Genomic DNA, 23,879 nt, shown 5'->3' with positions numbered 1-23,879 from the left:
TAATCCACTTTTCTTTGTCGATTAATTTGGGCCCCTTTAAATTTGAAATATTTATACTGGAGGAATCCTATGAGCTATAAAGCTCTTCCCTCCCCCCCCCCCTCGCAGATGTCCAGTAGGGGTGGGTCAAAACGTTACAACAACAAATATGGCGGACGCCCCCACATCCTGCCTCGTGAAGGCAGAAAACCCCCAATAAAACACACCGGGTGTGATGCTGATGACGTCAGGCACCCCCCCCCCCCCCCCCCATTGCCTCCCATCCATCAAGACACGTGGAACAGATGAGACTTTTGTCCCAACGATTTTCGTGGTGTCCGACGAGTCGAGCAAATGAACCGATAATGGGTGGAGTACCTCGAACGTAATAAGAGTTGTGTGTTTCTAAATGTATTTGCTCGAGTAATTGTATAATTGCCTCGGGTGGAGGGTGAAAATGCGTACTTTGTATAAGGAAGTGTGTCCCCCAAGAAGTGAGACGACGTCACCCGAGCCGATGTCTGGTGTTTGCGTTATGTTTTTTTATTATTAAGATCACGCATTACAGTCGTGATAAGTTAATTCGTTTAAAATGTTCACATTTTTTTTCAGGGGGTGTTATAAGTTCAAAACGGACATGCTTGAGTGCAGCAGAGCCCCGTTGTTTACGAACGCCGATACACACCACCACCGCCACCGATATAATACAATACTTGTACAATAATGCCATTGAAGGGTTTAGACGTAGCATCCAAGTACACAGGGGGAAAGGGCGGTGTGGGTGGGATCGTGAGAGGTGGGGACGGTGCAATGCAAATTTGGGCCACTGCACGAATTCACTTCGCTGAGGCCCGACAACAAGGAAGAGACGACGTTGGCTGTGCATCGCGTGTCAAATGTGGAGGGGCACCTGCCCAGCTCCTGAACGAATAACACAACAACACACGTACACCCCCCCCCCCCCGCCAGCCATGGCTGTACGAATCGATCACCACGGGAGGTTCACATCTCAGCGGACTTTCTCCGTGAATCATTTAAATGTTGTGTCTGGGTCGCTCGTAGATTCGCAATTAGGTGGCACGTGACCAGCAGCCACAGCCGTAGCGAGAGGTATCCTGGATGTGGTGTGCATATATTTGTTGGGGGAGGGGGGGGGTCACTGACCCGGTCTGAAATTAAACCCTGGTTCACGTACTTTCATTTTGTTCGACATCGTTACCAGCGCGGTCCAAAGAAAGGTACCAAAATAAGTCTAAACCAATTCGCCCGTTTAGAACTAAAATGACATTTACTCGTCTTGACTAGAGGCGACTATGCTGCAGCCAGGCCGCTTCTAAACAACGAGACGTCGCTTCCGCTGTGGAAGCCCTGCGGCAGGAAAGAACGTCGGGACTCTGCTGATGATGATGATGGTCGTGGTGAAGGTGGTGATGGTGAAGATGGTGATGATGGTGATGCTGCTCTTTCCCCTGCGTCGACGAAGCTTGGAGGCGGCGGACGTTGTGGGGGCGTCGAAGTTGTTCCCATCCGTTCCTTTCTTCTCCCGCGGTGGGGGATTGGAGGGGGACTTTTCTACTTGGCGGGGCTGCTCAGGAGCGGAGGGGGTACGCGGATGTCCTGGCCCCGCTCCAGCCGCTTCTCGCATTCGATGAGATAGTTGACGCCATCCACCACCATCTGCACGAGCTCCACCTGTGGGCGAGAGGGTCGGCGAATGTCACCCGTGACGGAGGGAATATCGCGTACATATAAAAGTTATTAGGTTTTATTTTTATTATTTTATTACTTCCCTTCTACGTGACTTTACCGAAAGAACCAAGAAGATGAATCCCTGCAGTCACGAAAGCTTTAAATCGAAACATATAAAAGTTGTGTCGTTAAACCCGCCACCACCCGACACAGCCAAGTCGTGAGGTTCGTCACGTCAACAACACGTGACAATTCGGCTGTGTTGTGTGTTGGAGAGTAAACCCACTGCAGCATTTACAATCCGAGTCCCGTGACGTTTCGCCAATCTGGCTGTCGCCTGATGATGCTAATTGTAATTACTGGCGAAACGTCGTACTCGAATTGCCAATGTGGGTTTAGTCTCCAACACACCGGTGCCTGGTCTGTGTGTCGCCTTTGTCTGATATGTGCGTCTCCACGGATCTCTTAAAGAAGCTATAACACGAGCAATGGCGTTTAATTAAGGATTGTACCAACGAAAAAGATTAACCCCTCCTCCCCGATTCAATGGGAGATCCCTCCCCCCCATGGTAAAGCTGAAGGGCTCAGCCACCCTTCTAAACTCTCATCGCCAAGTCAATAGACGTCAGTACTGTACAACATTCGACACCGGCGGCACCGGGGGCCGGAGCAGACTAGGGCGGCATCGGCACCACTCGCTCTGCTTCGCGTTTTGTTGAAAGTTTGTTTAACATTGACTGTCGTAACCCCCCCCCCCCCCGGGTTGTTTGCATGACCCCACTTAAAACAGGGTCACGTCGCAGGGCTACGGAGCAGGCCGGCACTGGCTCGTCAATAATGTCACTGTAAATAATTCCAGGGAAAGACTCCAGACCCCCCCCCTTTTTTTCAGGTTTATTTCCCAACTTTGTCCTTTGTTTTTAACTTGTGTATTAATCTTGATTTGAAGCTTTCGTGACTGCTGCAGGAATCCATACTTTTTGGTTCTTTCGGTAAAGTCACGTAGGTAGAAAAATAAAATAAGACAAAAATAATAATATATCACGACGTTTCGATCGCAACACAAGCGGGTCGTCCCCAGGCGGAATGACCCCACTTAGAGCAAGGTCACGTGTCCAGCAGTTCCGCTTGTGTTGCGAAGAACCGAAGAGTAACTTGTGTATTGTACGTTGAACTTCTGTCGCACCGTGCGTAGCCGGCCGCACTAATCGGAGGTGCGGGGAAAGAACAAACTAAAACACAAATCAGTTCTGAAGAAATTGGCTTTCAATCTATGTGATGATTTAAAAGTGCACAGCTCCAAGTGGCCTCCTAATATCGGAAGGGGAGAGCGTTCCAGACGGCCACGGAAGCTCACAGGGCTATACCAAACAAATGAAATGAAACTGAAAACTGTCGTGACACCGCGTGGGAGGTGGCGACTCTCGCGTCCACCACTAGAGGGCGTCCACCACTAGAGGGCGTCCACCACTAGCGGGCATCCACCACTAGAGGGCGTCCACCACTAGATGGCGACGCGAGTCCATTGTCCAGTAGAGAGGTCGAGGAGGCGTTCACACCGTGGCGCGCCACGAGGTGGCGGTAGAGGGCCGACTCGTGCACGATCCGTGCCTGCTGTGTGGGGCTACAGCGGTTGGGTCTTCGTTGCGAGGCCCGCGGGCCACTGACAGAGTGAAAACACCACCGCAGTAGCAGCAGCAACAGCATCATCATCATGCTGCTGTCAAACCCCCAATGGTAGAGACACGTGGTGTGGCGACTCTTACACACACTGACGATGTCTAATCGGCAAAAGTGACTCCGCCCCCCCCCCTCTGAAAATTAGTGAAGAGTCACTGCTATAGAGTTATAAAAAAAAAGTGGGGGTGGTGGGCGGTGGTGGGTTAATTGGGGACATGGAGGTGATGGGCACGGGGGGGGGGGGAGGGGGGCTTACCTCGGACTTGCCGAGCCGATCGAGGTTGGAGATGTCAAAAGTGTCACCCGTGGCGGCCGTGTCCACCCCACCCGTGCCGCGCTTCTGCAGGCGCAGATTGAGCAGCACTTGCCCGAAGCGGCGGTCCTGGGGACAGCGGAAGACGTCAGAGGGAGCGCCTTGATCATTATGTTGGGGGGGGGGGGGGGGTGTTGTTTGTGTCCCGTTCTATGACCACCGATCGTACGAGTGTCTGTGTATCGTATCACCAATTTGACACCGCACGGAATGTGCGTGCTCATCGGAGGTACGGGCGAAGGACAACAAACTATGGGTCTCCATGTGAGTCTGTGGGTCTCTGTGTGAGTCTATGGGTCTCTGTGTGAGTCTATGGGTCTCTGTGTGAGTCTGTGGGTCTCTGTGTGAGTCTATGGGTCTCTGTGTGAGTATGGGTCTCTGTGTGAGTCTGTGGGTCTCTGTGTGAGTCTATGGGTCTCTGTGTGAGTCTATGGGTCTCTGTGTGAGTCTATGGGTCTCTGTGTGAGCCTATGGGTCTTTGTGCGAGTCTGTGGGTCTCTGTGCGAGTCTGTGGGTCTCTGTGCGAGTCTATGGGTCTCTGTGCGAGTCTATGGGTCTTTGTGCGAGTCTATGCGTCTCTGTGTGAGTCTATGCGTCTCTGTGTGAGTCTATGGGTCTTTGTACGAGTCTGTGGGTCTCTGTGCGAGTCTATGGGTCTTTGTGCGAGTCTATGGGTCTCTGTGCGAGTCTATGGGTCTCTGTGCGAGTCTATGGGTCTCTGTGCGAGTCTATGGGTCTTTGTACGAGTCTATGGGTCTCTGTGCGAGTCTATGGGTCTCTGTGTGAGTCTATGTGTGTACGTATGTTGAACTTCTTTTGCACGGTACGTAGCCAACCGTGCTCCTCGGAAAGCGCGGGGGAATGATAACAGCTAAAACACAAAAAGCAGTTCTAAAGAAATCAGTATTTCAACCTAGATTTAAAAGAATGCGCTCGAATTTGCAAGCTCAGCAGTGTGTAGTGGCAGTCTTGTTGTTGTTGTTTGAGGAGATATTGCAGCAGTTGCTTGCGGCTTGCAGTGGTGATGTTGATGATGTAATTATCTGAGCCTGCATCTTGTCCCCGAGTTGATCTCACGTCGTTCTGACTGCCTCTGGTTGCGGTGTGAATCGAGGGCTGGTGACACGAACAGTGGTTGTAGAATGACTCCACGTGATTTACGTTTTAAGAAAATGCCTGGAAATGGAAAATATAATTTTGCCAGAGTGTCCGGTGTTGTCAATTGAGGTGTCAATTGGTATGTTTAGTTTGCTGTCCTTCCCCCGCACCTCCGTTGTGGACGGTTGGCTACGTACGGCATGAAAGAAGTTCAACATACATACATACAAACGTGCAATGGCACGCGCGCAAACATGTTGCATCTGCAACTTACACGTCATGATGACTGTGATGATGATGATGCATTATAATGGTTTCAGTGCTCTGAAGATGATGATGATCTTGATCCAGCGACACGTCTGTGAGCTGCGTTCAGGACTTCTCCATCGTGCGTGTGCATGATTGAGACGATAACTATCGGAGCTACCCTCAGCCTGACCCTGGAGCCCAACCCGAACTTTAACCCCGAGCCCCAACCCTAACCGTAGCACCAACCCCCCAGCCTCGGTACTAACACCTGACCCCGAAGCAGTGACCGTGGTAGCTACGTTATCATCAGCTCGGGGGGGGGGGGGGGGTGGGGGGGGGGGGCGTGCGGCAATTGGTCTGGTGGGGCCCCAATCTTAGATTTTTGTTTCGCACGGTCGCACCTCTTGCCCTCATCACATCATCATTACGCTCACGGTCTCGAACACTTCGCAAATGCAGCAGCCGCTTATCAGCCCCGGATAATTTATTTGCAAGATAACGTTACCGCTCCCATTAAATTAAAATGAAACGTGGAACGTAAAATAAAGCATTTTCATTAAAATAAATAAAGAATTAAACCGCGTTTTGACCAAGTGCATGTTCTTCTACACTATCGAACACATCTTTCATGGTGGTTGTCAATGGGGGGGCCTTCAACTCGTAGTTGTGGCCACCCGGGGGGGGGGGGTGGGGCAGGGTGGGGGTCAAGGCACCCCCTGCCTGCCCCCCACGCTCGTTCCGCCACTGCCCTGAAGTCCAACCCCTAACCTTGGCGAGCAGGGGCAGTCGGACGTGGACGCCGGCCCGCAGTCCCGTGCCCAGGTTGGAGGGGCAGGTGAGCACGTAGCCCAGGTGCTTGTTCCACATGAACTCCCAGCCACGCTCCTGGATCAGTCGCTCCACCTTCAAACAAAGACGACAACAACAACAAGCCCCCGTGTAGGCTGAGCAGACTGTGGGTGCAAGTGCCGTTAGCGAGCAGTTCTAGAAGGCCGGTATGACACGCGAGGTAGTGGGTGGCCAACACCACGCCCGGCCGCCTTTGTCTCCCCAGTGGCGATGTTTACACGCCGTACTCAGCCTCAAACGTTTACTCAATTGTTTACTCGTTTGAGGCTGAGTCGACCTAGGGGAGCCCCAGCACCGGTTCAGATAATCGTCACTGGTGGTGTTGGCCGTCAGCGGGATTCGAACTCGGCTCGCCGGGTTCGCAGCGCAGCACACTAACCACTACACTACCGCTCCCCACGCACAAACACACACACGCACACACACACGCGTGCACACACAAAGACACACAGGCACACTCACACACACGCAAACACACGCGTGCACACACAGACACACACACACGCGTGCACGCACAGACACACAAAGACACACACACACACACATACGCGTGCGCGCACACACACGCACAGACACGCGCGTGCACGCACAGGCACGGATGCCCCCCTCACCTCCTTAACCCCACGGCAGAAGCGCTCGAACACTCGCTTCATGTTGCCTCCCTTCTCCATCGAGATGAGTCGCGTGTGGTCCTCCTCGTTGATCCACACGAGGAAGTTCTTCTCGTTGTTGTGCCTGCCACCACATCGTCATCATCATCGTCTTCGTTATTATCGTCATCGCCATCACCATTATCGTCGTCATCGTCAGCATCAACGTCATTATCATCGTCATCATCGTTGTCATCATCATTATGATCATCATCATTATGATCATCATCATCGTCGTCGTCATAATCGTCATCATCGTCATCATCGTCATCATCTTCATCATTATCGTCGTTGTCATCGTCATCATCGTCGTCATCATTGTAATCATCATCGTCGTCGTCTTCATTGTCATCATAATCGTCGTCATCATCATTGTCATCGCCGTTGTCATCGTCTTCATTATCATCGTCGTCATCATCATTGTTACCATCACCGTCTTCGTCGTCATCGCCGTCATCGTCTGAACACCGTAGGGCCACGTGCGCCGGCGTCACGAGCCAACTTTGTCCAAAGTAACAAAAAAAGGTCACTCCCGAACCACTGAAATTGGGAAAGTCGTAGAGCAGCGATCATCTCCCCGTCCTGCGAGAATCTCAGCAGGACCCTCTTGACTTGGTGAGGCTTTCCCGTGTGAACTCGTTCAGCGATAACAACGACGACAATCGTCGACGATCGTCAGCGGTGGTGTCAGCCCTGCACCGCTGCAAGCCGCACTCACATCTTGGCGACGCGACCTACAGCACTTTGTGTCACTCCACTGCTGGACGAGGGCCACACCACGCCAGCAGGTCGTGGGGGTTGTTTGACCATACTTCACCTTCTAAAAATAAATCTGGCCACATCTCGCACCCCCTGAAAGGGCATCTCGCACCCCCAGGGGGTGCAGGGTGCACCCCAGGCGAAGAGCCACTGACCTAACCGATCTTCCACTCTCCTCCCCACACCACCGGGATGGCTCCCTCCCTCCTCTCCCTCCCCTTCTCCATCCTCTCGCTCCCTCCCTCCCCTCCCTCCCCTCCCTTCCCTCCCTCCCCTCCCCACCCTCCCTCCCTCTCCGACTCACCAGATGCCGCGGGCGTCCGGCCAGTCCCGGGCCATCCCAGCCGAGGTGAGCAGTGGCGACACGGGTTTGTCGAACAGGAAGTGGTCCTGCGTGAAGGAGGTGAGTGAGTGCGATAGAGGTGAGGGCACAGAGAAAGCGGCGAGGGTGAGCGGTGGGGGGGGGGGAGTCAGTGGTGGAGTCAGTGGTGCAGCTGTATTCGTGTTTAGTTTGTTGTCCTTCCCAGCTCACCTCCGATTAGCACGGTTGGCTACGTACGGTGTGAAAGAAGTTCAACACACATACATATCGAGTGTGTAGGCGGTGTAACTGCGTGCGGGTCGACGAGGATCAAAGGGGTCCAGTGGCTGGGTTACGATAAATTTGGATGAGGAGGTGGGGGGGGGGCAAGGGAGAGGGTGGGGGCACAGGGGGGGAGCGGGGGGGGGTCCGATCGAGCTACCGGAGACTTTGTCAGGGCAGTCTATGTTGTTCAAGAACGGTCCGTGGAAGTTGCTATCACAGAACCGCTTCTGAGATCCCTTCCGTGACCTTTCACCCCACCGCACACATGAGGCGAGGGGAATGTCCCATTGCAGTCGACGATTATTTTTGTCTCTCTTCATTCTCAGAGCTGGAATTTACGCGATTGAAATACAACCCTTGATTTAACAAGATCTGCTTTCTTGCCACATACCAAGCCACGTGTCCATTTATTACCCTCGAAAAATGTCATCTCGCAGGGCTGGTATCTGCCATATGAAACGGCAAAACAAAAACATCCCCAATAAATTGTGATATTTGTTGTGTGTGTGTGCGGTCGTTGCACGGTGAACGGGATGAGACCCATCGCCGGCCGGCGGCGACTGAAACCTGAAGTCGAACCCAGATTTTCAACAGTGCCGGCTACAATTGCTCCTGAAACCCCTGACCCACGTGGGCCAAACGGCGTCGCGTCAAGAATCCATTCGGTAATCTCGCAGCGGAGCGGTGCAAGCCACCTCCACTCCGCCGTGTTAAATAACGGCCCGTGGAAGTAGACATCTCAGCACTGCTTCTGAACTTTTGTTAAATCTATTTTACCTGGTAAGGCCCACTGAGCTATGTAGCTATTTTTTCAGAAGCGACCTTGGCCACATGTGATAGCTCAACGAAGTGGCTTATCATCATCACGTGGACAATTTGTAGCAGCCAAATGCTCGAAACGCGTGATATTGATTATAAATGTGGAGGGGTAAAAAAAGGAGAATCCACAGAAAAATCCACGCGACCGCAGTGAGAGAAACCGACGCAAACTCCAAACATACAGCAGGCGTCAGGGTCGGGATTGAACCCACGACCTCCTGCATACCAGGCGAGGTAGTTAACATCGTGGCGCCCTTCACTCGTGAGGGATGGAGGGGGGGGGGAAAGCACTTCCCCATTCCGCTACAGATTAGCCGGGGAGGAGAGGGAGAGGGAGGGGAGGCGATGCAACTAAACTAAACACTTTTTTAAATTTCTAACCAGGTAAGACCCACTCAGCTACACTACTCTACCTACATCCCCCATAACGCCCCTCCCCGCCACCTCCCAGCCAATCAGTGACAGGTAGCTGGGTGGACGGGGGGGGGGGGCTCTATTGTGACGCGTCTGCCGATGCTCCTTACGGATATGAGCTGCTCCTGCTCGCAGTCCTTCATGCCGCACAGGGGGTAGTAGCGGCCCGCGAGGTCACCCTTGAGGTCCCCCAGGGCCGAGGTGACCACGCGCTCCACCTCGCGCCGCTCGGCGCGCGTGCACGCGGGCGGCAGCGCCAGCCCGCGGATGCTGCGCCCGCTGCGAACGCGCGTGGACAGCACGTAGCGCTCGTCCATAACGCCGTGGGTGAGCTGCCGTGGAGGAGGTGGTAGTGGTGGTGGTGGAGAAAGGGGGGGGGGGTGTGGTACGGGGGGAAATGGGGGCACGAGGAGGTGTAATAGGGAGGTGTTGGGAGTGGGCGGTGGTGGGCAAGAGGAGGAGAAGAGGAGGAGAGAGGGAGTTGGGGAGGGGGGCGAGTGGGGGGGGAGACAGACAAACGGGGAGCAGGGGAGGGAGACAGAGGGACAGGGGGTGGTGGGGAGGAGAGAGAGGGTGAGAGTTGGATGAGTAATTCAACCACATTCAGCAAGTTTTTCGTCTCGCTTCTAAACAAAGTTTACGTCTCCCGCTGCACATCTCGACGTCTCTCTCAGCGTCTCCGCGTCCCTCCGTGCGTCCCGGGCTCCTCACCTTGGAGTGGTCCAGGTCCGTGCTGTGCAGCATCTTCCGCGGGTCGTACCCGTTGTGCCGCTCTTTGATCACGGGGTCGAAAATGTCCGCGAACACCTGCGAGACACAGGACCGGCACGGCGTGGAACCACACGCAGCGTGGCGAGGTGGTGGCGGTGTGGTGGTGGTGTGGTGGCGGTGTGGTGTGGTTATGGCGTGGCGAGGTGGTGGCAGTGTGGTGGCGGAGAGGTGGCGGTGTGGTGTGGTGATGGTGGTGGTGTGGTGGCGGTGTGTTGGTGGGGTGGTGTGGTTATGGCGTGGCGAGATGGTTGCGGTGTGGTGTGGTGTGATGGTGGTGTGGTGGCGGTGTCATGGTGTGGTTACGGCGTGGCGGTGTGGTGGCGAGGAGGTGGTGTGGTGTGGTTACGGCATGGTCAGACGTGACGCGGTGTGACACGGGACAGGGCGCACGGGAGTGAGTGGTGCAGCTATCAAGTGTGCAGGCGGTGCGACTGCACGTGGGCCAACGAGGATCAAAGGCTCCAGTGGCCGAGTTACGATAAATTTGGACGTGGCGGAGGGGGGGGAAGAGGGTGGGGGTGCAGGGGGGGGGGGAGGTTTCCGATCGAGCAACCAGCTCTGTGTCCACGTGACAAAGAATCCATTGAGATGGTTGGGGGGTGAGAGGGGTGGGGCTGGGTGGGGAGGGGCTGGTCACCCCGTGGTGCCCTTATAAAACTCAACGTTTAACCTACTCACGCCGGCTTCTGCCCGCCCTCACAGTCGGCCACATTTGCGGAATACACCACGCCGCCGTTGACCCTGGCCATTGACCGAGCAACCCAACGTTCCTACCAGATCCCTCCGCAGCAGAACTGTGTTAATTTGAACCGCGTTTTAAAATAAGTTATCGTCCTTTCACACCGTCGAAAACACATCTCTCATGTTAGCTTTGGCCACTGGGGGGGAGGGGGGAGAGGGGATGCAAGGCACCCCCCTGCCCCCCCCCACTTCTTGTGAAGCTACCGAGTGCGCTACGAGGCACAGCAACAGCGCGGCACCTCGTATGACTCCTCGTCTCCCGCCACCATGCCCACGGTCTTGATGAAGGGGTGGCCGGCGTTGTCCACGCCGGTCTGGATGCACTGGTCCAGGGTGAAGCCGCCGGGAGTGGCTTTGTCGTAGAGGCGCGCGTACACCGCCGGCGTGAGGCTGCTCGCCATGCAGTTGTTGTGCTTGCGCAAGTCCGGGTACTCGGCACTGTGGACAGCGAACGCCACCGTCAGCCGTCGTCGTCATCACCGTCATCATCACCGTCACGATCATCGTCACCGTCACGATTATCGTGACTGTCATAATCATCGTCACCGTCATCATCACCGTCATAAATCATCTTCATCATCGTCACCATCAACACCACCATCATCACTCTCATCATCATCATCATTATCGCCATCTTCATCGCCATCGTCACGATCATCAGCAAAAGCACTCTGAATAGTAATCAACACCATCATCGTCACCATCACCATCGTCATCATCATCATCATCAGAGCTGCGTACGGCGATTAACACCATCACTAGCATCACCACGATCATCATCAGCACTGAGAATAGTGTTCAACACAATCATCACTGTCACCATCATCACGATCAGCATCATCACTATCATCACGATCATCATCATCACGATCATCACGATCATCACTATCATCATCACGATCATCATCATCATCATCACGATCATCACGATCATCATCACGATCAGCATCATCATCACGATCATCATCATGATCAGCATCATCATCACGATCAGCATCATCGTCACCCTGGTCACCACCATCACCACCGATCCCCTCCCACCGCCCCCACGCTCTCGCCTGGCCGGGTAGAAGCGCCTCCCCGTGTTCATCGCCGCTCCGACCCAGTTCGAGTCCCGGTTGAGCGCCAATCCCGACGCCACGATGCCGGCCCCCGCCGCAGCCCCCAGCATGAGGCCCCCTCGGCCCCCCAACATCGCGCGGATGAAGTTGCTTGCCATAGCCCCGGCTGCACGATTTTCTGGGGGGGGGGGGGGGGGGGCGGCAGAGGGGATACCATGCAGGCAGCCACGGTCTCCATCAAATCAGAATATTGATACACACAGTACACTCACACACAGTACACACACACACAGTACACACACACGGTACACACACACGGTACACATACAGCACACATACAGTACACACACGCAGTACACACACACAGTACACATGCATTACACACACACGGTACACACACAGTGCACACAGTACAGACATTTCAGACACAGTACACACGCAGTACTCGTACACAATACACACACAATGCACACACACAATACACAAACAGTACACACACACGGTAAACACAGTACACACACACACTGTACACACACAATGCATACAGTACACACACAGTGCACACACAGTGCACACACACGGTAAACACACAGTACACACACACGGTACAGACAGTACACACGGTACACACATCGTACACACAGTGCACACAGTACAGACAGTACACAAGCAGTACTCGTACACAATACACACACAGTACACACACAATGCATACAGTACACACAGTACACACACAATGCACACAGTACACACACACACAGTACACACACAATGCACACAGTACACACACAATGCACACAGTGCACACACAGTACACACACACAGTACACACACAATGCACACAGTACACACACAATGCACACACTGCACACACAGTACACACACACAGTACACACACAATGCACACAGTACACACACAATGCACACAGTACACACAGAGGGTTGTCCTATGTTCGACCGCACAGCTGCATCTGAGTGAGTTCAAACTGCACGCGTTCAGGCACGCAAACCGATCAACTGTGTGCCGCCTTGTATTTACACAGGAGGTCGTGGGTTCGTCTTTCTCTCATCATCATCACGGTGGCTAGGAGATGTTAACTACCTCGCCTGGTATACAGGAGGTCGTGGGTTCGATCCCGACCCTGACGCCTGCTGCTGTAGATTTGGAGTTTGCGTCTCTCTCTCTCTCATCATCATCACGGTGGCGAGGAGATGTTAACTACCTCGCCTGGTCTACAGGAGGTCATGGGTTCGATCCCGACCCTGACGCCTGCTGCTGTATATTTAGAGTTCGCGTGACTCTCTCTCTCATCATCATCACAGTGGCTAGGAGATGTTAACTACCTCGCCTGGTATACAGGAGGGCGTGGGTTCGATCCCGACCCTGACGCCTGCTGCTGTATATTTGGAGTTTGCGTCTCTCTCTCATCGTCATCACGGTGGCTAGGAGATGTTAACTACCTCGCCTGGTATACAGGAGGTCGTGGGTTCGATCCCGACCCTGACGCCTGCTGCTGTATATTTAGAGTTTGCGTCTCTCTCTCATCGTCATCACGGTGGCTAGGAGATGTTAACTACCTCGCCTGGTATACAGGAGGTCGTGGGTTCGATCCCGACCCCGACGCCTGCTGCTGTATATTTAGAGTTTGAAGTGTCTCCCTCTCTCTCTCTCCCCGTGGTCGCGTGGATTGTTTTCTGGGGTTCTCCGGTTATTCCCCTCCGCATTTAGAATCAACGCCACGCGTTTTGAGTATTTGGCTGCTATAAATGTCAACGTGGTGATAAGCCACTTCGTTGAGCTATCGATTTGTGATAGCTTCTGAAAAAACGAGCCATAACACAGCTCAGTGGGGCCTTGTAAAAACTATAAATATTTAAAAAAACATTATTTAAATTTCGATGTAAAGCTTTCGTGACTGCAGGGATTCATCTTCTTGGTTTTTTCGGTAAAGTCACGTAGAAGGGAAGTAATACAATAATAAAAATAAAACATAATTATTTTATTATGTTTACCGAAAGAACCAAGAAAACATTATTTAGTTTTAGTCTGTGCACGAATGAAGCCCTTGAGTAGGAACTTCGCAAACGCGACGCACATTGCGAGCACCTACCTGGCTCTGCACGACGGGAAATAAAAGATAAAAACCAAACTAAAACATGAACTGATATAATAAATTCCATTGCTAATACGACGGCGGCGGCGGTGTGATGAATAGTACTCTTTGGTGTTTTCGGTAAAGTCACTACATACGTGACTTTACCGAAAAAAACAAAGAGTATGAATCCTTGCGGTCACGAAAGCTTAAAATCGGATGAATAGTACACACACACAGTACACACCCAACTCTTATCAACCAGTCTACACAACAAATGCTCATTCCTAACAGCGTGCTTCAGCCTCACAATAATAATATCCAGGGCCTACCTTGGCTCCTCCCACCCTCAACCAGTATATATATACAAGGACTGTTTTCTTGGAATTTCTCTTGATACAGCAAGCGTGCTGTGACGGTACCACCTGAAGACGGAGGCTTGTGTTGCCTCCGAAACGTCGTGATTTTTATTTTATTTTTATTTTACTTTTATTAATTTTAATTTTTTACCTACGTGACTTTACCGAAACAAACCTAAGAATATGAATCCTTGCAGTCACGAAAACTTCAAATCTAGAAATGAAGAATAGTCGTCGATGGCCCGCCGTTCGGTTGCGTGCGTTGTGGTGTCGGTGCGTCGGCGAGGTGTCGGTGCTGTTCTCGAGATGTCACCGGCGAGAGGACGACGGAGAGAGATAACACGGGCGAGCAAAGTGGATCGTCGATCGACTTCTGTGCCGCCTGTCGAGCGCACGAGTGCGTTTTGAATCGAGCAAAGGTTTAACGATGCTATTATATATGTGTGTGCGTGATTGTATTTATTTATAGGTGGACGCGCAGGGCTAGAAATAGACGCGCAGACAGGACGCACGAACGCCCGAGAAATCGTGAGCGACGGATCTGTAACGCGACACGGAACATGTTAACGCGTCCTTCCAACTCGTCTTTTTTTCCCACGCCACGACGTCTGACCAGTGACCTCCTGTCAGCGGACGAGCCCTACGACACTTCACGTGGCCTCGAAGTGCACCTGGCCTAGCGCAGGCGTCGTGATGACGCCGCCGTCACTTAAGTGGCGAAGGCGCGGGGTGTTGGTGTTGGCCAATGCTGTTGGTCGGTGGCTGATTCGAGACGAAAACTCAACTTCGGCTGAAGAAGCTCGCGGAGGGGAAACGTCGGACACGCACACCGATTACGGAGAGTTCGTACAGCAGCCGCAACCCGCCTCCTCGTGTTAATCAGTCACACCGCCGAGATGAAAGCCAGAATCACAATGTGTATCTCTACTGGAGGAATCTGATGAGCGACACGGCTCTGCTCCACAGATGTTCCAGTAAAGGGGGGGGGGGGGGAGGCACGTGGTGAGAACCTCGCAACAACAAAAAACGCGACAGGACTGCAGCGTATAGGAGAGATGTAAACAAATCGGCTTTAAAAAAAAAGACAAATTAAACTCAACTATTATTCTTTTTGTTGTATTCTCACCAGGCAAAGCCCGCTTGTGCTGAAAGGGTGATGGGAAATGAGTTGGGGGCATCTATAAACGGGTCGCCCTGTATATGGCGATAAACGGGAGCCGTCATCCATGCAGTGTCGCTACGGCATTTGCCAAGTGAGACGCACGAATGGGGGGGGGGGTGGATTTAATCCCCATTTATTTGTTGCCCTGCCTGTGGTGGACGTGAATAGGGTGGGGTGGCCGTGAATAGGGTGGGGGGGCATGAATCGGGGGCTGGGTAGTGGGGGGGGCGTCTGCGTTGAGTGCGCGAAAAGCCTCCCATGACCTCACGAATTAAAGAACGTCTCCTTCACACGCACGCGCCCGTCTCTCCCGACGTTGGGAACACAAAAAGGAATCTCTTACACAAAGCATCGGCCGCGCGCCCTTCTCTCGAGCAGCGCACGATTTCAAGCAGCGATTATTCAAGACGGGCAAACTCTGGTACCGACGTCGTCGGCACGCAGTGTCTCATCAGCAGAGTCAGGCTCGCTTGAATCGATGTTGGTGAACTGGCCAGATGTGACGGGCTATGGGGCTCCAAATTCGCTGCGAAATTAAATACGACATACAGTACCTCCAAAAGTAATGTTCGTGGAAACTGCATTCTGGATTATGTTCTGCCGATTAACGGATTGAGAATTACGAAACTGAGAGAATGTAACCGTCGTCATGATCATCATGAACCGTGGTCGATCCACTGCTGGATGAAGGCCTCTCCCGATCCGTCCCACGATAGCCAAAACCAATTTAAGAATCGACAACAAGCGGCAAATGTGCCCCGCGGATTTAAACACAAAGCCCAAATGCGGGGCATTGGTCGAATTGATATGAAGGCGCTCTGCAACAGTAGGCGTGGGACATCACTTTGGGGGAATAATTATTCGTAGTGAATGGAGCCCGAGTGGTGGTGCGTGCAAGTGAATGAATGAATGAAGAAAAATTACAACAACTTGGCGTGCCATTAAAAAACAAATCAGAATGAAGGTTGAGGATTGAGCGGGGATTCGTAATTGGATGAGACGAGGAAAGCCTTCATCTTGTAAGTGGAGATAATGGAAAAGCCTTCGGTCGGCAGGACTCATTAGTACCGCAAGGCTATTTCGGATGCATTTTAAACTGCACGTAGCCGTGTGTGTGTGTGTGCCTAACACGGTGTGTAGCGCCAGTTAGCGCGCTGCCCTGCGATCCCGGCCACCAGAGTTCAATTCTCGCTCACGGTCACCAGCACCAGTGACGATTATTCGAACCGGTCCTGGGTCTCCCCTAGGTCGACTCAGCCTGGTGTGTAAACATCGCCACTGGGGAGACAAAGGCGGCCGGGCCTGGTGTTGGCCACACAGCCCCTCGTGTGCCGTGCCGGCCTTCATAGGTGCTCGCTAACATCACTGGCACAAACAGTCTGTTCAAGGCTGAGCGGTGGTGCAATGTGCTATGAACCGAGCTACCTGCGTTCGATTCACGGCCACGGGCTGATATCAGTGGACAAGTAGGCCTCCCTTCACCAAGAAGGACAATTGCCCGAAACGTCGCCTATTATATATCCTTTTTAGAGCAGCGTTATAGCCGCGTTTGCATTAAACAAGTATTGTGTTGATGCTGCTACTGCAGTGGTGCAAAAGCACAATTATCACGAACAAAGTTCGACAATTTCTGCAATGACACCGTGGCCTTTAGAAGTGTAAGGATCGTCTTCATAGCACGCGAGGTTGTGTGGGCTTTACTTGTGCACCACTTTCCAAAGCAGTAATCACGACAAACAAAAACCCAACGTGTTTTTGTTGTTGTTCAACTGTGTCCACAGTGGTGAAGTATGGTCAAACAACGTCCCCGCGATCGACGCAGCAGTGAATTTTTTTTTAATCCGAGCAGCCAGCTCGAATTGAGTATCGTGAGTTCCACGGTTGAGTTTCGAGTCCAAGCGAAGGTCGTGCTGTCAAGGTCAAATGAAAAGAAGGGAATGAGTGGTGGGGGTGGGAAGAGCTGGGGGGCAGGGGGGGGTCGTGTCTGGCGGGTGGGGGGGATGTGAGTGCTGTGCGGGAACGGGGGAGTTGGTGGGGGGAGGGAGCCGCAATCGATGGAGATGGCAGACGGCACGGAAATTGCTCCACACGAGCGGACGTCATGATGATCAAAGTCACGATGATCAAAGTCACGATGATCAAAGTCACGATGATTAAAGTCACGGAACTAGATGTCATGATTGTGACTATCATGCAACGACTAATAATGATGATTGCCATGCAATTAGACATCATGATCGTGTAAATTGATTTTATCATCATCATTCATCCATTCAAATTGACGTAATCATATCAATTGACGTCACTGTGATCAACAAGATTGCATATCTCGTTGATGCAATACATATCATCATCAGTATATTTAATGATGATTGCCATGCAATTAGACATCATGATCGTGTAAATTGATTTTATCATCATCATTCATCCATTCAAATTGACGTAATCATATCAATTGACGTCACTGTGATCAACAAGATTGCATATCTGGTTGATGCAAGTACATATCATCATCAGTATATTTTGATATCATCGTGGACATTGGTATCATCATCATCAGCAACATCATAGTAATATAAACTATATGCCATCATGAGGCATATCATCATGTGCCTTACCATCAGGATCACCATTTCATCCTTCAAAACAATGACCATCGCGTAACTAAACACCATCATGAGCACCATCATCAGCCATGGTCTACGCACCGCTGGGTGAAGGCCTCCCCCCCAGGCTGTCTCCAGCCCTCGCAGGCCTGCGATGTCACAATCAAAAATAAAGACAAAGCTCCCCCATGTAGACTACACAGGCTGTTGGGGCAAGTGCTGATAGAGAGCGCCTATTTAAGGCTGGAACGGCACAGGAGAGGAGGGGGCGGGGTATGAGCTCGCGGTAACCACACCCGGCCGCCTTTGTCTCCCCAGCAGTGATGTTCACGTAGCTCACCAAGCACTCTTTCTAAGGCTACACTCACAAAGAGACGCACCACACAAACACCGCGTGCTCCCTCGCGTCTGAATCGGCAAGTCGCGACTGCACCCTGGATCCATCTCACTCACGCGCACGCACGCATCAAGGGTTGCTGTTGTTGTTGTTGGTATTGTTTGTATCGCAAACAACAACGATCATCTCGTGTGCAAGGTGCTCGGCGGATTTTTATTTTTCACATCGCACGGTGGATCATGATGATGGCGGAGGAGGAGGAGGATGATGAGGATTATCACACACGCAACAAAACAAACAAATACCGCATAATGATACTTTCGTCGTCGCGTTTCAAAGCAAATAAACGGCAGTGATTGATGATTCGGTCGAGAGAGAAAAAAGCCAATGGAGCTGGCTATTCGCTCGGTCGTTCGTGCACGGCGCAGTGGACGTGCATAGCGCACAAATCACTGATGGATGAACGCGCCCGAGCAATAACAAAGAGGGAGGAGGAGGGATGAAGACTGCGCATACCTCGACACGTACGCAAAGGCGAGTGGAGGTACGCGTGCATACATACGTACACACACACGTACACACACACACGTACGTGCACACACACACACATACGTGCACACACACACGCGCGCGTACCTTGGCTTATGGCGAGGAGTCAAGCTTGTGTCTGGCAAGTGCGGCGGAGAATGCTGCCACGGCTGCTGCTGCTGCTGGTGGTGATGGTCGCGGTGGCGATGGTTGCGGTGGTGGTTGTGGTTGTTGTAGTGGTGGTGGTGGTGCAAATCCCGCTCTCTCCGTCTTCTCTCTCCCGCATCATCTCCGCCAAGCGCAACCCACCCCCCTCCTCTCACCCCTCCCCCCTCCTCTTACCCCCCCCTCCTCTCACCCCCCCTCCTCTCACCCCCCTCCTCTCACCCCCCCTCCTCACCTCCCCTCCTCTCACCCCCTCCTCTCACCCCCCTCCTCTCACCCCCCTCCTCTCACCCCCCTCCTCTCACCCCCCTCCTCTCACCCCCCCTCTCACCCCCTCCTCTCACCCCCCTCTCCTCTCACCCCCCCCCCACCTTACCCTGCTATCCTCCACTAGGTGGGCTCATTCCGCCGGAAGAAATAGCAGTGGGGGTGTGTTGGGTGGTGGGGGGTGGTGGTGGTGGTGGGGGGTAACACAGCAATCGGCTCGGATGGGATTTGCGTCCGAGGGAAGTCGGATGTCCGAGTCGGAGCAGGAGGAGACGGCGGGGTGGAGGGGGCGAGAGATGACCGGGTCGCGCACGCACGCGCGCGTTGTGTTCTCGGGCTCTCGCCTGATTACACGGATTACAAAGAGAAAGATCCCCCGCATAGCCTGGTACAGACTGTTGGAGCAAGTGCTGTTAGAGAGCGTCTATGAAGGGCGGCACGGTGATGTTTGCACATAGCACCAGGTACTCATTTGAGGCTGAGTCGACCTAGGGGAGGCCAAAGACCGGTTCAGATTGTCGTCAATGGGGTTGGCTGTGAGCGGGATTCGAATGCGTAGCGCTCCTCACAGATTACACACATACACAGACCAACACATACACACACACAGAGCAACACACACACAGACCAACACACACACAGACCAACACACACACAGACCAACACACACACAAACCAACACACACACAGACCAACACACACACACAGACCAACACACACACAGACAAACACACACACACGCTTACATACCTTCCCAATGGGCTCCCATCTTCTTGTACATAATTTATGTGTACATGCTTACTAATACATCAGCACGAATGCTTAGTAACTTACGCGCATATAATAGTCAGATTTTTAAAAAGCCCATGAATAGCCATAACAGACTGTTGTGGGTGGCCAGTAACCACGCCCGACCGCCTTTGTCTCCCCCGCGGTGATGTTTACGCACCGCAGCAGATACTGTACTCAGTTGAGGCTGAATCGACCTGGGGGGGAGGTGGAGGCCAGGACCAGTTCAGCTAATCGTCACCGATACAGACACATATCCCACAAACACAAACGATCCCCCCGTATAGCCTTTCAACAGACTGTTGGGGCAAGTGCTGTGAGCGCGAGATTGAGTGGCCACGCATGAACACGCGCCACCTAAACAACTCCCCCTAAAAAAATACATCAATCGCTCGTGTGCTCTCCTTCTCAATTGGGCCGTGACTTTGACCTTGCTGTGTGTGGGTGGGTGTGGGGGTCACTTGCGAGCCGAGACCAAAGAGCGAACAGGCGGGGAGGGCGCATGCCGATGGGGATCGCCGTACCTCGGTTCGGGCGAGAACTCACTCTGCTCACGATTACCCGCACCTCCGGTTGGGCTACGTACGGTGCGAAAGAAGTTCAACGTACGACCCACCAAAGCGTCTAATCTGGTCCAGAACTGTTGCTCGTCTTGAACCAATGTCGTTGCGACTGCACGCGCATCCCAGAATGTCGCGTGGCTGATGGAATGTGTAAACACAATTTGACTTTCATGTATTCAAGGACCACGTATGGGGACTCACGTGTTAACGGGCCCTATTGTGTGCGCATTTATTGAAGCAACGCGTCACTCCCGTGCTAACGAAGAGGCCGCACCGCGTTGTCTCCAGCATCCAGATAGGCCTTCATCCAGCAGTGGATTGACCAAGGCTGCTGCTGCTGCTGATGATGATGATGATGATCGACCGTGGGGGTAATGTGAGTTCTACAGCACTGGTCTGCCGCAGCAGAGCCGCCCTTGACCACGGGAGATTAATCTGAGCGGAGGTCGCCTCTCCCCCCTCTCCCCTCTCTCTCCCTCTCCCCTCTCCTCCCTCTCGCATCTGCCTACGGTGGCGAATCCCGACTTGGCTCGTGCCAGACGCGGTGGGGCCAACGAGCGACGAAATCCTCTCCGACCTGTAGCGGGCGGAGAGAATTAACGCGTGCCCGCACCCGGCCTTGGCTCCAGAGGGGAGGGGTCGTGGTGGAGGAGGCGACGCCGATTTAAGATTCGTGGAGATTTCGAGGTGGGTCTTGGTGCACGCCTGGTGGCGATTTATTTTTTGAAACTATTTTTTTTGTTATTAAAGACTTCACAATACACACACAACGGTACACAACTCCCAGGGGCTAGGGGTCCTACTCTGAGTCCGGGTCCCTGCCGGCTAGCTCCGGTCTCTCTCTCGTGTCGGATCGGGGATTCTGCCGACTCCACCGACCGGAGAGAGAGCACCTCTATCGGCTACCACCGGCTTCTCCCCAGACTCACTACTCGATCCCTCTCTACCACTGGTTCCCTCTTCACCCTTCGTACTCTCCCCGTTCCCACAGTGACCCCACACATACTGAGCTACGGAGCTACTTTTTTCAGAAGCGACCCGGCTAACGCTAATGACGGTTTAACGAAGTGGCTTATTGTCGTGTGGAAATGTACAGCAGCCAAACACTCTAAGCGCATGATGTTCATTCTAAATGTGGAGGGGGAATAACTGAGGACCCGGAGGAGAATTCACGTGATCATCGGGGAGAGAGAGAGACACCGCAAACTCCAAATATACAGCAGGCGTCAGGGTCGGGTTCGAACCCACGACCTCCTGTATACCAGGCGAGGTAGTTAACATCTCACCACCGTGGCGCACCTGGTGCCAGCGCGTTGGACGGAAAGTGTTGGTGGATCCCGTTGAGATTTGTGAAGCTCGCAAAATCCACCTTGGGCTGCTAACACCACGCGTTCGAGGTGGCAGTGCGGCGGGTGAGTGTGTGAACCCCGCACTGTGCCCACCTTTAAATGTCACCGTTCTCGTGTGCGAGGTTTTGGTGTTCTCCGGACTCTCTGGTTTCCTCCTACATGGAGCCAGACTCTCATTTATAGACTTGGCTAAACACCTCCACCCCCACCAACCCCCTCCCCCACCAACCCCCCAGCGCAGCAGAATCCAGCTGAAGAAGAGACTTGAGGCTCAGGGAGGCTTTACTGGATAAAGACATCCGCACATTCGATTATCACGGTTGGCTACGTACGGTGCGAAAGAAGTTCAACATATGTTATTATTATTATACACCTGATATGGACCTAATTTCCATGCAAGTCATTGCATGGGAGGAGGAGGAGCAGGGGGAGAAGTCGAGATGAGAAATGCATCGGGTCTGGGAGAATGGTTTGAGTTTGAAAAAACTGAATTCGGGGTTATATGCCACTCCCCAACGCTTTGCTCTGTAACATCCCTTGCCCCCAACAGTATCCATGAAATTAACACGGGCAAGTGGGGGTGATACATTTCACGTTTTGTTTGTTTAGCACTGTGTGGACCAGGCTCGGGCGATCAAAATAACTAAAGCAGAGCCCTTTTGTTTTTCTAATTCGGTGAGAAACGAAAAAAAACCCCGCCTATTTCAAGAGCCGCAATGCCATGCGGCGATTACGAGACGGTGGGGCCCTGCCGACATTGCGACACGAAGCAGTCATTCAAGAGCCGCACGCGGCTCCAGAGGCGCGGGTTGCAGACCCCTGGTGTGGACAGACCCTGCACCTCGTGGCTCCACTGCCATTGAAGATTCTAGATTTGAAGCTTTCGTGACTGCAAGGATTCATATTCTTAGTTTTTTTCGGTAAAGTCACGTAGGTAAAAAAATTAAAATTAATAAAAGTAAAATAAAAAAAATAAAAAAAAAATCACGACGTTTCGGAGGCAACACAAGCTTCCGTCTTCAGGTGGAACCGTCACAGCAACCATTATATATACGGAGTGGTATCTGTTGTAATCTCTCATTTACTTGATACAGCTGTCGTGCTGTGACGGTTCCACCTGAAGACGGAAGCTTGTGTTGCTTCCGAAACGTCGTGATTTTTATTTTTATTTTATTTTACTTTTATTAATTTTAATTTTAATGTTTTACCTACGTGACTTTACCAAAAAAACCTAAGAATATGCCACTGAAGAAGCCACAAGGTTGACGGGACAGTCGACGCAATAAGAGGCCAGGTCGCAACGCCACGTGGCCCATCGCCACGTGTATTAATACACAAAAACAAAGATCACCCGTATAGCCTCTTTCACGGACTGCTAGGGTAAGTGCAGTTAGCGAGCACCTATGAAGGTCGGCACTGCACACGGGGGTGGGTGAGAGGGGAGGGGGTATTAATACACACACACACGTAATAAATAACACTTTGCAGAATGCACGCACACGCGCGCGAGCGGGGCACCACACGCACACATGTGCTCAAGTGGTCATTAAATAGCATTGCCTTTCTATTTGAAGCACAGGCTCATTAAGTAGGTGCGAGGTTAAAACTTGTGGTGAGATAACTGACAGTGCGGTGCGGTGGAACGGGAGCACGTTTTAGACAAAAAGCAGTTCTACAGAAATGAGTTTTTCAACCGAGATTGTTGTTGTTGTTGTTTGTAGAGATATTGCAGCAGTTGATTGCGGCTTGCAGTGGTGATGATGATGATGTAATTATCTGAGCCTGCATCTTGTCCCCGAGTCGATCTCACGTCGTTCTGACTGCCTCTGGTTGCGGTGTGAATCGAAGGCTGGTGACACGAATAGTGGTTGCAGATGACTCCACGTGATTTACGTTTTTGCTGTCAAAATATTTGAGCAAGAAAATGCGTGGAAATGTAAAGTCTAATTTGCAAGAGTGTCAGGTGTTGTCAATTGAAGTGTGTCAAATGTTATGTTTAGTTT

General features: G+C 52.5%; 1 protein-coding gene across 1 annotated transcript; it reads right to left on the bottom strand.

The window, feature by feature from the left end:
• Nucleotides 1-482: 482 nt before the first annotated feature.
• On the bottom strand, nt 483-19,052 carry LOC133346687 (creatine kinase U-type, mitochondrial-like). Its single transcript, XM_061558475.1, has 10 exons — nt 18,852-19,052; nt 11,656-11,836; nt 10,837-11,035; nt 9,797-9,892; nt 9,196-9,417; nt 7,571-7,656; nt 6,469-6,592; nt 5,777-5,911; nt 3,605-3,730; nt 483-1,671 (listed from the first exon to the last, which is right to left on the bottom strand). The coding sequence occupies exons 2-10, from the start codon at nt 11,814-11,816 to the stop codon at nt 1,552-1,554; spliced, it is 1,269 nt and encodes a 422-aa protein (XP_061414459.1). The 5' UTR covers nt 11,817-11,836; nt 18,852-19,052; the 3' UTR covers nt 483-1,551.
• Nucleotides 19,053-23,879: the final 4,827 nt, after the last annotated feature.

Source organism: Lethenteron reissneri, chromosome 24, assembly GCF_015708825.2.
Source record: "Lethenteron reissneri isolate LAM-NWPU_2019-01 chromosome 24, ASM1570882v1, whole genome shotgun sequence".
In the NCBI taxonomy this organism is placed as follows: domain Eukaryota; kingdom Metazoa; phylum Chordata; class Hyperoartia; order Petromyzontiformes; family Petromyzontidae; genus Lethenteron; species Lethenteron reissneri.
Note: the sequence above shows the minus strand (reverse complement) of the source record. Positions and strands in the feature narration are given on the sequence as shown.

Bases quoted from the DNA above. Each gene is read 5' to 3' on its own strand.
- LOC133346687 (XM_061558475.1), bottom strand. From the start codon at position 11,816: ATGGCAAGCAACTTCATCCGCGCGATGTTGGGGGGCCGAGGGGGCCTC. The intron at 9,893-10,836 runs GTGCCGCGCTGT...TGTGTCTCGCAG, and splicing joins GAGACGAGGAGTCATACGAG to GTGTTCGCGGACATTTTCGA. The intron at 3,731-5,776 runs GTTAGGGGTTGG...CGCTGTCCCCAG, and splicing joins GACTGCCCCTGCTCGCCAAG to GACCGCCGCTTCGGGCAAGT.